The sequence below is a fragment of the Gorilla gorilla genome, chromosome 14, assembly GCF_029281585.2.
Source record: "Gorilla gorilla gorilla isolate KB3781 chromosome 14, NHGRI_mGorGor1-v2.1_pri, whole genome shotgun sequence".
Taxonomy (NCBI): domain Eukaryota; kingdom Metazoa; phylum Chordata; class Mammalia; order Primates; family Hominidae; genus Gorilla; species Gorilla gorilla.
This window is the reverse complement of record NC_073238.2, coordinates 127,876,744-127,892,262: the sequence shown is the minus strand read 5'-3', so window position 1 is coordinate 127,892,262 and position 15,519 is coordinate 127,876,744. Positions and strand designations below refer to the sequence as shown.

The 15,519-nt window shown below is 58.3% G+C and overlaps 1 protein-coding gene across 20 annotated transcripts in view; it reads right to left on the bottom strand.

The window, feature by feature from the left end:
- Nucleotides 1-15,519, bottom strand: part of MCF2L (MCF.2 cell line derived transforming sequence like) — a 211,958-nt gene that overhangs the window by 85,335 nt on the left and 111,104 nt on the right. For 2 of the 20 annotated variants that reach the window (XM_055360225.2, XM_055360228.2), the window contains exon 1: nucleotides 10,941-11,254. The exons of 16 other annotated variants lie outside the window; for them this stretch is intronic. In XM_055360225.2, the coding sequence (XP_055216200.2) occupies nucleotides 10,941-11,013 (73 nt within the window). In that variant the 5' untranslated portion in view covers nucleotides 11,014-11,254. Of the gene's footprint in view, nucleotides 1-10,940; nucleotides 11,258-15,519 lie in introns of those variants that run through there. 2 more of the 20 variants (XM_055360217.2, XM_055360220.2) reach the window with 2 other exon arrangements.

Here is a 15,519-nt window from a genome sequence, read left to right as displayed (position 1 = left end):
CCAGGAGCGACTGTAACCTGAGAGGAAACCAGGAGGCACTGTCCTCAAATCCAACACCCGCTCACCCCGGAGAAGCACATCGCCGACACGGAGCACAGGAGAAGGGTCTCCCTGGAGTTTTGAGAAATTCTGGGAGCTACAAAAAAGACTATGGATACTGTGAGCTGGCAGGTTCATCACGGGGGGGACGGTTTGGAGGGGGGTGCCAAGGTCGGTGATGGCTGCAGGATGCTGGTGACCCAGGCTCACTGGGGCCACAAATGGGGAAGCATCAACCCATGTCTGTGGCTCCCTCTCCCCACCTCAACTTCCAGACGCTATCGACCGTGAGAGTCAGGCATCGATGTGGACACTTCCACCATGACTCCCAGACTCCGTTCTGGCAGCTCTGAGAGGCGGGGTGTTTGGCCTGTTCCCTATGAGCTCGGGCGTTTTTGACCAGGCTCTGGACCTCACCGGTGCCTGCTCTGGGGCCCTGCTGACAGCAGATGTCTTTCCTGTGTGTTAGAGATGGATGGAACTGCCCGCCGTCCCTCCACGTTCTGAGAGAGTGGTGCCTGTAGGTGTGAAGCTGCCTCTGGGACAGGCTGCCCACTGTAGCCTCCTGGTCCACCCCTCCAGGGGCTGCCACACACTCGGAGTTCCTCGGATGAGCGAGGTCCGGGCCTGGGGCCCTTGCTCAGCCGCTCCTCTTGTGGCCAGTCTGACCCCACCCAATTTCCTATCCAGATGCCGCCTCAGGGAGGCCTTTCTCCACCTCCTCACCAGGCAGGGGCCCTCACGGCAGCCTGCACCCTCCATGGGCGCCTGCAAGCCCCCACTCGAGGCTGCAGGGACCATGCCTGGGGTTCCCCACCCTCCCCACAGGGCCTGGCCCAGCAGCTGCCCCTGCTAACATAGCAGAGGAAGGGAGGGGGTGCCTTCCCAGAGCATCCTGTGGAATCCAGTGCCAACGCCCCGACCCCTCACAGGCGGGTTCCCACTCTCTGGGCGTCACAGGCCCATGGGGGGCAAAGCAACGCCTGTCCACCGTCCACACCGCCTGTCCACTGTCCACACCGCCTGTCCACCGTCCTCATCGCAGTGTCCACCGTCCTCATTGCAGTGTCCACCGTCCACCCCGCCTGTCCACCGTCCACACCGCCTGTCCACCATCCACACCACCTGTCCATCATCTGCACTGCAGTGTCCACCAGCCACACCGCCTGTCCATCGTCCACACCACCTGTCCACCATCCGCACTGCAGTGTCTACCTGCTGGCAGCCCCCAGTGCCTCTGGACTCTCTGGGCCAGGACAAACTCTAAATATTGTCCCTCAGATCAAATGCCTCATTTTGGGTTTGAAAAGCAGGGTTCCCCTGTGTGTGATCAGAAACTGCACACAGCTAAGCCCTCATACAAATAAACTCTAAAATATCGCTACATCTGAAGTGGTCACTGGCCACTCTGTGAACCTGAAGAGGCCTGTGGATGCTCTCTGACCCACACCAGAGTGTTGGCCTTCTCCCGTTCTTCATGGAGGCCTTCTGCAGGCGGGGCCCTGGGATTTTCAGGGTGCTGGGCATTTCTTCCGTTTATGTGTGTAAGTTTTCATTCTTCTTGATTTTTTGAACCCACTCAAGAATGATGGCAAAATCTGCCCTTTATGATCATAGTTTCTTTAAAAGTTCCAGTCTACTTAATTTTGCAGCGGTAAGACTAAGAAGCGCACGGAGGAACAATAGTGACCACTCAGTTCAGGAGACAGGTCCCCAGAGGAGACGCAGGCAGGCGAGCATGGCCTCTGTGGGGCTCTGTGCTGTCAGATGTCTGGGAGGTGGTGGACCCCTGACCCGTCTGTTCCACCCAAGGCCAGGCCAGGCCCAGCTCCCTCACTGAGCCCCGCCCCAAACAACTCCCCAGTGATGACCCCATTGCTTGGAGGTGGGTCTGAGAGGGGAGGGTTAGGGCCTCACATCTGAGGCCGGGCAGAGGCTGCCCCGTCCATTCCCCTGCCGTGTGGGCAGAGGCTGCCCCGTCCATTCCCCTGCCGTGTGGGCAGAGGCTGCCCCGTCCATTCCCCTGCCGTGTGGGCAGAGGCTGCCCCGTCCATTCCCCTGCCGTGTGGGCAGAGGCTGCCCCGTCCATTCCCCTGCCGTGTGGGCAGAGGCTGCCCCGTCCATTCCCCTGCCGTGTGGGCAGAGGCTGCCCCGTCCATTCCCCTGCCGTGTGGGCAGAGGCTGCCCCGTCCATTCCCCTGCCACGCGGGCAGAGGCAGCAGGTGGGGCCGACGAGGGGCTGGCCAGGCCTGCCCCTGCCCATCCGCAGCACCGACCACAGTAGCCCCACCTGGGAGGGCCAATCTCTTCTGGCCACTACGGGGACGACGTGGTGAGACTTCCCAAGCGTGGGAAGGGCAGAGGTGCCCTTGGCTCACTTGATACACAGGTGAGGCCCCCCCCACTGAGTTTTCCTCACAGAAACAGGGTCCTGGCAATGGCAGTCCAGGGAGGGGGACCATGTGTCTATCTTTAGATCTCTTCGTTCCAACAAAACCAGACGACTGAAGCAAACTTCCTTCCTCTTGCAAGTTGACTCAAAAGCTTGCTTTATTTGAGGACAATTTCATCCTGAAAACCAGGAGTGGGGTGTGGGGGGTGGGAGGGCGGCCAAGACGTCTGAGCGGCATCCCAGGCACCCCTTCCAGCCCAGGGTGACCTCGAAAGCAGCAGAGAGAACGGGGACTGGAGGCGGGTGGGCCCTGGAAATCCTCTCATGGTGGGGGTGGCGGGGGTGTGGGGGGTGGACTGTCGCAGGTGGAGGCAGCAAGGCAGCTCCTGGCAGCAGGAAGAGGCCCAGGTGCAGCAGGAAACCCCGTCCCTGGTGCTCACTGGTGACCGTGGGCAGAGGAGAGGACAAGTCTCTCCACACAGCAGCCTGGGGCCGTGGGGTACAGTCCATCTTTTGCCAATTGTCTTCTTTTATTTATTCTGGCAAAAAGCCCATTCCCAAAGGCTTCTGCATCCTGTCCATCAGACAGCACAGTCGTGCCTTTTCAAAGTCCAAGGCTGAGCATCAGATGGGATTACGTCACCAGATCATCCGGCCGGAGGCCTTCCCCAAGCCCATCCATGAGGATCTCCAAACCCAGGAAGAGCAGGGCCACAGAGCAGGGCAGTAAGAAGAAACGCAGGCCACAAAATCGGAACAAAATCTAAATTCAGTAAGGAGGATGCTTGAAACCACAGCCTTCAGATAAGGACACCCCAGGAGGCCAGCATCCCCGTCCCCTCCAGACAAGCTCCTGACACCGTGTGGGCCAGGGAGGAGAAACAGGATACCCTGGGGGCCAGCGCCCCGTCCCTGCCATTGGGACAAAAGGGGCGTCCACACCTCTGTTTGTGATGTGTGTTAAAGGATCTGTTTGATCTTGCATTCCCGATGTTTAAGGTTTATCCTGACTTGGTTGGCAGAATTCTCACTTACGTTAAATCTCAAATATGTTTAACGAGCCATTTGCTAGTGGGTTAGGTATAAATATTTCATGTCACATACACAGTGACTTAAATCACATGGTTCACTAAATATTCTTTTTCTGATCTCAGAAAGCTTAACCTTTACACATTTTAAAAATACAAGGCCCTGCCAGAAAAGATGGTCAAAAGAAGCGGTGATCAGGGAAACCCCGCTCCTACCGCGGGGGCGTCATCTCAGACCCGCAACACCAACCGGCAAGGGCCAGGAGCCGGCGGACTCCCACGTGGGGGGCAGGTGTCAGTGCACAGCCGCCCCGCAGAACCCTCCGGATCCCCTTTGGAGTGAGACAGTTTGCGCCTCGGGCAGGGAGGACTCGCACATCCGCACTTGGCCAATCTCCTCTGGGGTCGTCTCCAGAGCTTCGCTCTCCGCTCTCCACGCTGCCTCCCGCCCGCCCGCAAGCCCTGGGGGCCGTCTCCAGAGCTGCGCTCCCTCTCCACGCTGCCTCGCCCACAAGCCCTGGGTTCTCTGATGCAGGCGGGCGTAAGAATCCCCTGGAGCGTGTCCTCAGCACACGTGGGTGTGTTGTTTGGGACCAAGCTCCTGCCTAGACCCCAACAGATCAGACTGAAAATCAAAATGAAGTCCCCACACTCCAAGGGAGCTGAGTTGTTATCGGACCTTGGAGAAAACAGGAGACAGAGGAGAGGCCAATCTTCCAACCAGGCCAGGCTCTGTCTTCCTCGGCGTGGTCACGGAGGTCCCTCTTTTTGTTGTTCTTGTTCTCAACTTGTTTAATATGTAAAAAGACAATCAAAACAGTGGTCAGAATTTCCACTTTTGATACATTCTTAGGATGCAGCCCATCCAGAGAGCATCACTTCAAATAGATGAAGAATTACCCAACTTTTTCTGTCTTAAAGATAGTTTGCTTACATTTTAAAAAGACTTAATTCCATGAGTTACGGCACTGAATTTAACCATGAGAATTAAATATAAAAACATGGAGGCTCTGAGCTGCCCGCAGAGGTGGGACTCCTATGAGGGTGACTGCTGGAGTCCAGGGGCTGAGACACAGCCACTCACAACATTACCGTTCCCCTGTAACAAAGGGTTAAGACTTTATCATAACTTAATTATACATTCATTATGGTGCTTTAAAACAGTCAAGCCTAAATAAATTCTTCACACTGCCAAAAAGATACACGTATTTGGCCGGGCACAGTGGCTCACGCCTATAAATGCCAAAACTTTGGGAGGCCAAGGTGGACAAATCACTTGAGGTCAGGAGTTCAAGACCAGCCTGGTCAACATGGCGAAACCCCCTCCCTACTAAAGATACAAAAATTAGCTGGGCATGGTGGCAGGTGCCTGTAGTCCCAGGTACTCAGGGGGCTGAGGCTGGAGAATCTCTTGAACCTGGGAGGTGGATGTTGCTGTGAGCTGAGATTGTGCCACTGCACTCCAGCCTGGGTGACAGAGCGAGACTCCATCTCAAAAAAAAAAAAAAAAAAAGAGAAAAAGAAAAGATACACATACTAAAAACCCATTTAAGCACAAAGTTTGTCACGTGACAGCTCTTGGTCTGGGCCACACGCGTGTGCAGGGATCTTCTGCTTCTTCAAGCTTGATGTAAGTCCGGCAATCACCTAATGTGAAACTGATCCTTACGACATAGAGCCGCCTGAAGTGGCCAGTCGGTCACGTTTCTCCCGCCGACTCCCCAAGCTTACAAAGGACGGTGACTGAGGCCGCCGAACCGCGTTTGCACAGTTTCTGCTTTCTTCAGCCCTGTCCGTACAGCCGGCCCCGCACCGCCTGTTTCACTGGAGCTCTTATTCTAGTTCATGGAATGAAGTGCTGCCTCACTCTAGAATCGCCAGCACAGCCCAGTGAGATCTTTAAATTACACGGATTGCAATTTGATCTTCTGGCAGGTATTTCCTCTTTCTCTGCCTCACGGTGGCCACGGCCCACTCAAGTGATTTCAGAACCACAACGCAGGGGTCTCAAGGTGAGGCTCCCAGGGGACACGGACGCTGGGGTCAGGGGTCAGACCCCCGCTGTTCTCAAGGTCACACTGTCTGAGCCAGGGGCACCAGGAGGGTCTGTCATGAAGGGGGGCACTTGCCTGTTCACCAGCTTGCATTTTCATGAACGTTTCCTGATATCAGTAAAATGGCCTGAGTGCAGTTTCAGCCACGTGGGCCTCAGCATCCACCCTACACCTGGCGGGCTCTGCACGGACCCTGGATCTGTGTGCACTCATGCCCTGGCTGGGGTGTAGTCACACCATACACGCAATGGCTTCTGAGCTAGAACAACTTAAAAAATCATGGGGCAGAGGGACCAGAGACCAAAGTGACTGAGAGCCACTGTCTGAGTGACACAGGAGGCTGGGTTTCAGGATGAGGGACACAGGTCCTTCCAGAGTTCAGAGACCCTGGCCCTGCCACCCTCTCCCCCAAGGGCCGGGCTGGCTGCCGGCTTTGCCACCTCCGGTCACAGCCATACCCGCTACACAGTACCCATGGCTCCGCTGCCTCCCCACACCCCGCCACAGACCTGGGCCTGCCCTTGGGGGCTGAGCCAAACCTCCGCACATGTGAGGCTCCGGGCCGAGCCTCCTGGGCCAGATGCTCGGGGCGTTCTTAAGTGACTGCTGAGTGGGCAGGGCTGGTGGCACCCGCAGGGAGCATTTCCACAGGGCCCAGACCCGAGGGTCTTGAACACCTTAGTGTCTCCCGCCAGCCCCCACTGAGAAGCACACGTCTCCCTTTCTCTCCTGGAGGCCGCCCAGGGTGCGCCTGCTCTCCCAGCCACTGCCCGCCAGCGCCTTTCCGGTTCAGAGGCAGCTGAGCCGTCACACGGACCTCCTGTCCGCAGGAGGGGTCGCACTGGCAGCTGCACCTGGAATGGCTGGGGGTCCAGGGAGAAAGGGCATGCCAGGGAGACCCCCTCGGGGTTCAGATGAGGACCACCCTGTGCTCCTGGGGGGAGGATCAGGCCAGAAAGGCAGGTTTCCTACTCACACCTGGCTCCAGTGCATTGAGTGAGTCCTCGCAAGGACCTAGGGAGCAGGAAGCCTCATCATCCTTGTTTTAAAGACGGGGAATTCAAGGTCAGGCTCAGCTGTGAGCAGCCCAGGACTGCAGGGCGGGCAGTGCCAGGACTGAGCCCACGCCGTCTGCTCCAGCGCCTGGGACCTTCACTGCCACGGGCTCAACAGCGAGGCTATGGAGAGGCTCTCGCAGAGGGGCTGGGAGGGTGCCGACATGCGTCTGTTTCCAGGCTGATGGGTGAGTGAGACCCCTGTGGCTGGGACAGGGCAGGCTTGTGGGCAGGAAGGCGGGGACATGGCAGGGCACGGCCTCCCATTGCACAGGAGTTGCCCAGAGTCACGGAAGATGTTGGAGCCATCAGGGAGCTTCGAGTCCGATGATTTTCACTAAGCAGCCCCATTTACTCAGCTCTGTTCACTGTGCAGGGTGTTGTGAACGGAGCCCTTGGCTGGCTCATCACTTCCTGAGCTTACAGCTTCTGGCTATTTTTTCCAGCTATATTGAGAAAAATAATTGTATATGTTTAAGATGCACACGTGCTGTTTTGATATAGTTCACGTTGTGAAACCATAGCCACCACCAAACTCACTGGTGACTGACTGTCACCTCCCACAGCTGCCATTTCCTTTTACAGTTAGAATACCCAACATCCACTCCCAGCAAACCTCAGGTACAAATACAGCGTTAACCACAGTCACCACAAACAGGCCACAGCCACCTTGAACAGATCACAGCCACCGTGAACTGACCATGGCCACCACAAACCAACCACAGCCACCACGAAGAGCCCACGGCCACCACAGACTAACCACAGACAGCACAAACAGCCCACGGCCACCACAGACTAACCACAGCCACCATGAACCAACCACGGCCACCACAAACAGACCACGGCCACCACAAACCAACCATGGCCACAACAAACACGCCACGGCCACCACAAACTGACCATGGCCACCATGAACAACCACGGCCACCATGAACAACCACGGCCACCATGAACAGACCACAGTCAGTCACCACGAACAGTCCATGGCCCACCACAAACAGACCCCCAGACTTCACTCATTTGGCACAACGGAAACTCTGTGTCCTCCGGCCAGCATCTCCCCAGGCTTCCCCACCCCAGCCCCCAGTAGCCACCGTGCTTGTCGGCGTCTCTGACACCCCACATGAGTGGGGCCGTGGCTTTGCCTTTCTGTGCCTGCAGCTGATTTTACTCAGCAGGCCGTGGCTTTGCCTGTGGCTGATTTTGCTCAGCACTGTCCTCCAGGCTCATCCGTGTTGTCTCGAATGACAGGATTTCCTTTTTAACAAAGACCCAGCAGCACTCCATTGTGTGTGCCCCACGTCATCTTTACGTGCCCATCCGCTAACGGCCACTGGGATCGATTCCACGTGTGGGGGGCGAGCTCCGGAGGGTGGGCAGCTCTTTAACACGCTCACTCCTTTCCCCTGATACCCACCCACAGTGGGGACTCCTGGCTCCAACGACAGTGCTCTTTTCAATTTCTTGAGGAACCTCCATACCCCACACTGTTTTCCGTGATACCTGCACCAACTTACGTGCCCACCAACAGCATGCACGGGCTGCCATGCCTCCGCAAACTCATCTTTGTAAGGTCCAGAGAGAAATGGGCACCAACATGAAGCCCAGGCAGCATCTGAACACACACGTGGTCCGTGGGCTTGGTGTCATCACCACACACGTGGGCCAGCAGCTGCCACAGGAAAGACACTCACTGGCCCTGCGGGAGCACAGACCTCACCCTGAACACAACCTCCCTGAGCTGTGTGACTCTGGGCAGTTGCTTTCTCTCTCTGGGCCTCCTCCTCCCCTGTAAAGCTGAGACAAGGCTCGCTTGTGGGACCATGGCTGCAATCCAGCCGGTGATGCAGGCAGACGGCTTTGGTGATGGCTGCCCCCCACCAGGTGAGCAGACCCGGGGGATCTTCCTGCCCCCAGGTTATGTTAGGGAGGCTACAGGGACCCAGAGGAACTCCCCAGCACTGCGCCATGGGGGCTGGCCAGGGCCCCAGCTGCAGACATGGAGTGGCGGCTGCAGACTGAGGTCCATGGAGGAGGTGGTGTTGGCTACGACGCAGGATGCTGTGCAGGTGGGAGGTGGGCCCAACAAGAGGCCAAGGTGAAGAGGACCACCAAGTGTGGCCGCACACTGACGGGCAGATGGACGCTTCTCTGAAGGGTGGTGCCCCGTCCTCCTCTGCCAAGTGACGCCAGGTGGCCTCTATGTAGTAGGGACCAGCTCCCCGAGGACACTTGTGCCCCGGAGGGTCATGCCAGAGCCAAACCTCCCTACTCGCTGGGCCGGGGGGAGGCATGGCCTGCACCAGCCACGAGGGAAGGGCCACAGCCTGGTCTGCCTGGAACACATGTTAAAAATGCCTAAAGGAGAATGAGAACAGTCGTCATAACAAATTCTTTCCTTTAAAATTAAAAACAACAGTCTGGACTGTACCACGGTGACCTCTCTGTGGAATCCAAGTGTCTCAGTCCTTCTGCGCCTCCCCCAACTGGCACCCTCTGGGCCCGAGGACAGACTCTCCAAGGCCAGTGGGGCTCGCCCCACCCTGCATTTTACCTTCTGAGAAAGGTCACCCACAGGTGGCAAGTTCCTTCCAGGTCCCTAGGCCTCTGCAGGAGTGAGGAGGGGCACAGTGAGGAACACAGGCCTGGCTGACCCTGGCTGACCCTGGCACCGACAATGCTTCTTCAATGTACCCTAAGAGGACGTGAGACACTAAAACAGAGCCTGGAGCAGGTCCCAGGTCTGATCAAGGAACCGTCAGGGCTCAGAAGGACAATTCCTCCTCTTGTCCAGGGTGGTCCTGGCTTTGCCTGGTCCTTCAGGAGGGAACTGCAGGATGGGGTGGCCAGGGCATCAGGGGTGTGAAACCAGGGGGCACCCAGGGGACGCAACCTCTCTTAAAGCAGCCACCTGCCCCTGCTCACACCAGAGCCTTCCACGGTGCCCCACAGCCAACCCCAAAACCCAGGGGGCCACCTGGCCCTACTCAACCCAGAGCCTTCCACGGTGCTCCACAGCCAACCCCATCACCCAGGGGGCCACCTGCCCCTACTCACCCCGAAGCCTTCCATGGTGCCCCAAAGCCAACCCCAAAACCCACGGGGGCCACCTGCCCCTGCTCACCCTGGAGCCTTCCCCAGTGCTCCACAGCCAACCCCATAACCTGGGGCGGCCACCTGCACCTGCTCATGCCCTCACCCAGGCTAGAGTACAGTTGTGCAATCATACCTTATTGTAGCTTTGACCTCCTGGGCTCAAATGATTCTCCCCTCTCAGCCCCCCAAGTGGCTGGGACTACAGGCACACGCCACCACACCCAGCCTATTACATTTATTATTATTTTTTTTTTTACAGATGAGGTCTTGCTATGTTGCCCAGGCTGGTCTCAAACTCCTGGGCTCAAGCGATCCTCTAGCCTTGGCCTCCCAAAGTGCTGGGATTACAGGCGTGAACTGCTGTACCCAGCCAGTTCTTTACTTTAAAATTGGAAACTTTAGATGTTTATTCATTGCCATTGATAGTTAAGGTCTGATTCAGTAAAATTCACAAAGATGCTTATTTTATGAATTATTCATCAATACTTGGCATAAGTACCCACTGGAAAATATAATTAGGACAAATCTCTTGAAAATGAGTACTCCATTCTTAGAAAAGCATCAACAAAACCCAGGCTGTTTCCTCCTCACGTGGCCCCTTCTCCAGGGACCTTGCCCCAAAGCTCCAATTGTCAGGATGGGGCCAGTGTGGACCAGCAGCCCCTGAGCCCTGACCAGACCAAACGCACCCAAACCTGAGACCACAGAGGCCGCCCAGCCGGGTCCACAGGCTTGGCCAGGGACCTCCCAAGTCCTGCTTACCTAGAGAGGGCAGCTTGTTACGCCTTGCACCACGGGTGGCCCCGCTGTGGGGACAGCAGTGGCCGGGCGTCCCCTCCAAGGAGGAGCCGCAGCCCCTCCACCAGCCAGACGTGGGCGCTGCCCTCATTTGTCCACATAGCCTGTCTATGAAAAACCTCGAACAAAGGAGCCAGTGGAAAGGTGATCCCAGCCTTCTGGGACCAGCACAGACAGTCCCTCACAGGCCAAGGGCAGAGGCGGCCCCCACTGCTCACCAGGGACCCCAGGGCCACGGCCCTAAACCATCCATCGGGCAAGGCCCGTGCACACCTTCCCTGCCAAGGAACAGGGCTCCTCTGGTCTCGGAGACACCCACCCCAACATCCATACCCGGCATCCCCCAGCCCCGGGCTTCTGCCCCAGCAGCCTCTGAGGACAGGGCTGGGCCCAGAACGTCCACCCCCGCCCTGCGTCCCCGCACTGTCGCCCTACAACACCTTCCGGGGAGGCGAGGACCCGCCCGCGCCCCACACACCTGCGCCGGCCTTCAGCAGCAGCCACAGCGCCCAGAGGTCCTGGCACAGCAGTGACAGCCGGCTCACCGTCATGCTGCCCAATGCGAGTCAGGAGCCCCCGACCCGGCTCCCGGAACGCCCTTCCCAGGCACACAAAGGATGGCGCAGCACCAGCACCATCTTGGCTGCGAAGCGGGGACGCCACACCTTCCTGGGTTTGCTGCGCAGACCTGGCCTCTGCAGGGCAGCCAGCCGGCTGCTCCTCCCAGGGCCTCCGATTCTATGTCCCTGATTAAGGAGCAGCATCGGCTCACTTATCCTGCTGCAGGCAGCTTAACTGTTGCGATCCTGGCGACAGCTGAGCCCCGGCCGGGGAGGCTTCAGGTTCCTGGTGTTGCTTGTCTAGACCCTCCCTGCAGGGGCCCCACACTCTGCCAAAGTCCCATCCACTGAGTGGCAGGGACCTGAGCTGGCAGGGGCCATGCTTAGCAGAGATCCATCCCCTGAGCCAGCCCCACAGCTGTGGGGACCTAGGCTGAGGTCCGCATCCCCTGTGCTAGCCCCAGGGCTGCAGGGACCTGGGCTGGCGGGGATGAGCTGTCCGGAGAGTATGCTGACCCGGGGGCCAAGCCTTCTGCCCCCGGCAACACACGCCCGTGGGGAGTTGAGCCTTCGAGTGCCCGGGAGGCAGCTGCGTCTGCTGTTCTCATCCGTCTGTGGTCACTGAGTTCCTTTTAAACCTGTGTGAGCAGGGCCGTTCTCAGAATACCCCTGCACTGAGAACACAGAAGGCAGGCTCCCAGCTGCCTCTCTACTTTTCCAGGACCGGGAGGGGGATACTTAAATACGTCACTTGAAAACTGGCAGTCCAGGAGGGGGCTCCTAACCGCTGCCCTGGGTGGGAGTCCCACAGAGAGCTCGTTCAAACTCAGGTTCTGTCCCTGACGAGCTCCCAAGTTACCTGAGACCATTTGTCCAGGCCCAGAGTTTGAGCCGAAAATCCCAAGGAGCTAAGGGAACCAACGCACATCTCCTGAGAGTATCACACCCAGTACTGGAGTCCACGCACATCTCCTGAGAATATCACACCCAGTGCTGGAGTCCACGCACATCTCCTGAGAATATCACACCCAGTGCTGGAGTCAACGCGCATCTCCTGAGAATATCACACCCAGTGCTGGAGTCAACGCACATCTCCTGAGAATATCACACCCAGTGCTGGAGTCAACGCGCATCTCCTGAGAATATCACACCCAGTGCTGGAGTCCACGCACATCTCCTGAGAATATCACACCCAGTGCTGGAGTCAACGCGCATCTCCTGAGAATATCACACCCAGTGCTGGAGTCAACGCGCATCTCCTGAGAATATCACACCCAGTACTGGAGTCCACGCGCATCTCCTGAGAATATCACACCCAGTGCTGGAGTCCACGCGCATCTCCTGAGAATATCACACCCAGTACTGGAGTCCACGCGCATCTCCTGAGAATATCACACCCAGTGCTGGAGTCCACGCACATCTCCTGAGAATATCACACCCAGTGCTGGAGTCCACGCGCATCTCCTGAGAATATCACACCCAGTGCTGGAGTCCACGCACATCTCCTGAGAATATCACACCCAGTGCTGGAGTCCACGCACATCTCCTGAGAATATCACACCCAGTGCTGGAGTCCACGCACATCTCCTGAGAATATCACACCCAGTGCTGGAGTCCACGCACATCTCCTGAGAATATCACACCCAGTGCTGGAGTCAACGCGCATCTCCTGAGAATATCACACCCAGTGCTGGAGTCAACGCGCATCTCCTGAGAATATCACACCCAGTGCTGGAGTCAACGCGCATCTCCTGAGAATATCACACCCAGTGCTGGAGTCCACGCGCATCTCCTGAGAATATCACACCCAGTGCTGGAGTCCACGCGCATCTCCTGAGAATATCACACCCAGTGCTGGAGTCCACGCGCATCTCCTGAGAATATCACACCCAGTGCTGGAGTCCACGCGCATCTCCTGAGAATATCACACCCAGTGCTGGAGTCCACGCGCATCTCCTGAGAATATCACACCCAGTGCTGGAGTCAACGCGCATCTCCTGAGAATATCACACCCACTGCTGGAGTCAGCCCCAGCGGAGAAGGCCTGGGAGGGGTGCTGGGTTTGGGTGGGACCCCGGCCTGCTATGTCCCTGCTGGCCCCGGCCTCTTCAGTCGCCTTTCTCTGCTGAGCCTCACATGTGCACTGACTCCTGCCCTGCGTGTGCCCAGCACAGCACAGCCGGCCCTCCAGGCTTCAGCTTCTCCCGCTGGGAACACCGGCTTCTGGGAGTGGCTGACCCCAAACGCCAGACACCTGGCTCCTGCCTCTGGAAACCTCGGCTCCCTCAGGTCCAAACGCTTGCTGGAGAGGAAAGTGTGGCCTCACCAGGCCCTGCCTCTGGGAACATCAGCCATGGAGGCTTTTCTTGCAGCCATGATTGCGCTGACAAGCACCAAAGCTAAGTCTGGAAGCTCACTCTTCCTCCTGGGCCAAGACTCTCATCTCCACCCTGCACACACTTAGGGGAGGGATGCCTAAGAGGGGCCACTGCTTCCTCCACACCAGGGTCCTCTGAGAGGCAGCCTCATCCCTGGGGCAGGAATGTCGCTTCTGTAAGCCCCTCTGCACCCACTCACGACCACAGAGGGGCTGTGATGTCCATTCATAATTATTTGTCCTCCCCAGCCCAGCCATCCTTCCCTGTAAGTTTGGACCTAGGGCTGGCTGGTGCCCACGGTGTGAGCTGCCCCCTGAGCCACAGCAGGTTTGGGCTCTGCACTTTGACCCAGACCTCCTGTGTCTGGGATCTCTGTGTTCCTACCTTCTGCCGTCAGAACGCATCCCAGATGAGCTATCCCTGGAACACGAGCCCCGGGGGAGGCCACAGCATCATGGCCCCTCACGCCGTCACCACGGTACCAGCCGATGCACCTGCCACCGGCACCTCAGCCCTGCCTCCGCTCTGGGGCCTGCCGGCGTCTTCATTCCCGGCCCACTCGCCACCTGTGCCTCAGCCCTGCTTCCACTCTGGGGCCCTCCAGTGTCTTCATTCCCAGCCCACTCGCTGCCCGCACTTCAGCCCTGCCTCCACTCTGGGGCCCTCCGGTGTCTTCATTCCCAGCCCACTCGCCGCCCGCACTTCAGCCCTGCCTGTGCTCTGGGGCCAGCCGGCATCTTCATTCCCAGCCCACTCGCTGCCCGCACTTCAGCCCTGCCTCCACTCTGGGGCCCTCCGGTGTCTTCATTCCCAGCCCACTCGCTGCCCGCACTTCAGCCCTGCCTGTGCTCCGGGGCCAGCCAGCATCTTCATTCCCAGCCGACTCTAATGTCCGAAGCATGTTTTGCAGGCACAACTCCTACATTATCAGCCGGCAGGGGCACAGGAGCAGATCACGGTGCCACACGGTGGGTCCCCTTACAGCTGAGCACAGTCCAACGTGTCCTCACCTCCAGCTTCCAACCCCCAACAGCAAAGCACGCCCAGAGGCCTCAGGCTTGGGACACACGTACCAAACACCCCCTCTCCCACAATGTGCTCAAGGCCTGCAGAGACCCCCGAGGCCCAAGGCCCACCTCCTCCCTCGGTGCTCCCAGCACTGGAGGACATGGAGGGCTGGGACGTCTCAGGCAGCCAGCCGCACAGCGGCCGATGCAGATGGAGTGAGCAAAGATCAGCCGAAAAAGAGGACTGTGTTCTGAGCAGGAGGCTCTCACAGAAGGGCCTCAGTTTTTAAACAGAGGGACAGCGAGCGGTGCCAGAGGCTGTCCTCCAAGGAGAGGGCGTCGTGTGGGGAAGGAGGGGCCCCTGGTGCAGATGCAAGGACCCCGAGAAATCAGCTGCTCCCCTCTTCTGTGCGTCTCTCCTGGCCCCCGATGTCTTGTCACGCTGAAGTTTCTGGTGGGCAAAGGCCGTGCTCCTTCAGGGTACACAGTGGAGTCTCACGGATTTGCTCAACAAGCAAGGGGGGCACGCAACAGTCACCACAGGGCAGACCCAGGCGGTCTGGCCCCAAGCCGGGGAGGACTTGGCCATCTTCAGGAGGGACTGGCTCACAATGGCCCTGTGCCAGGGAGGGCTGGCCCTGCTCTGTGTCCCTGGGGGGCCACAGTAATGCCCATCAGAGGCCGGAACACGTGGCCCGAACCACACACGGGAAACCATCCCGGGCTCATCGCTGTGGCCATGGCTGCTCACCCACCGTTTCTCACTCAGTCTAGGAGACTGAGGGCTCCCCACCCACAGCTCTTGACCCTTCCAGCTCCCTGCTGACCAAGTCAAGGCCGAAGGCATCCCTGCAGCTTCTCTGGCTGGAGATGGGAAACAGCTTTCCTCCAAGGGCCGTGGGAGCTCGCACGGCCTCAGGCTGGTTTCTGTCCAGTTTCCGATTCATAAAAGCTGTTCCAAGCACCTGGACCTTTAGCCAGAGACAGTGCACGTGAAACCACACCCACAGCAGAGGCCTCCAATCGGCGCAAGACAGAATCGACCCCACACCTGGGATCGGGAGCCCAGTGGAGAAGCCAAGACCAGGCCAAGTCGATGCCAGACACACAGC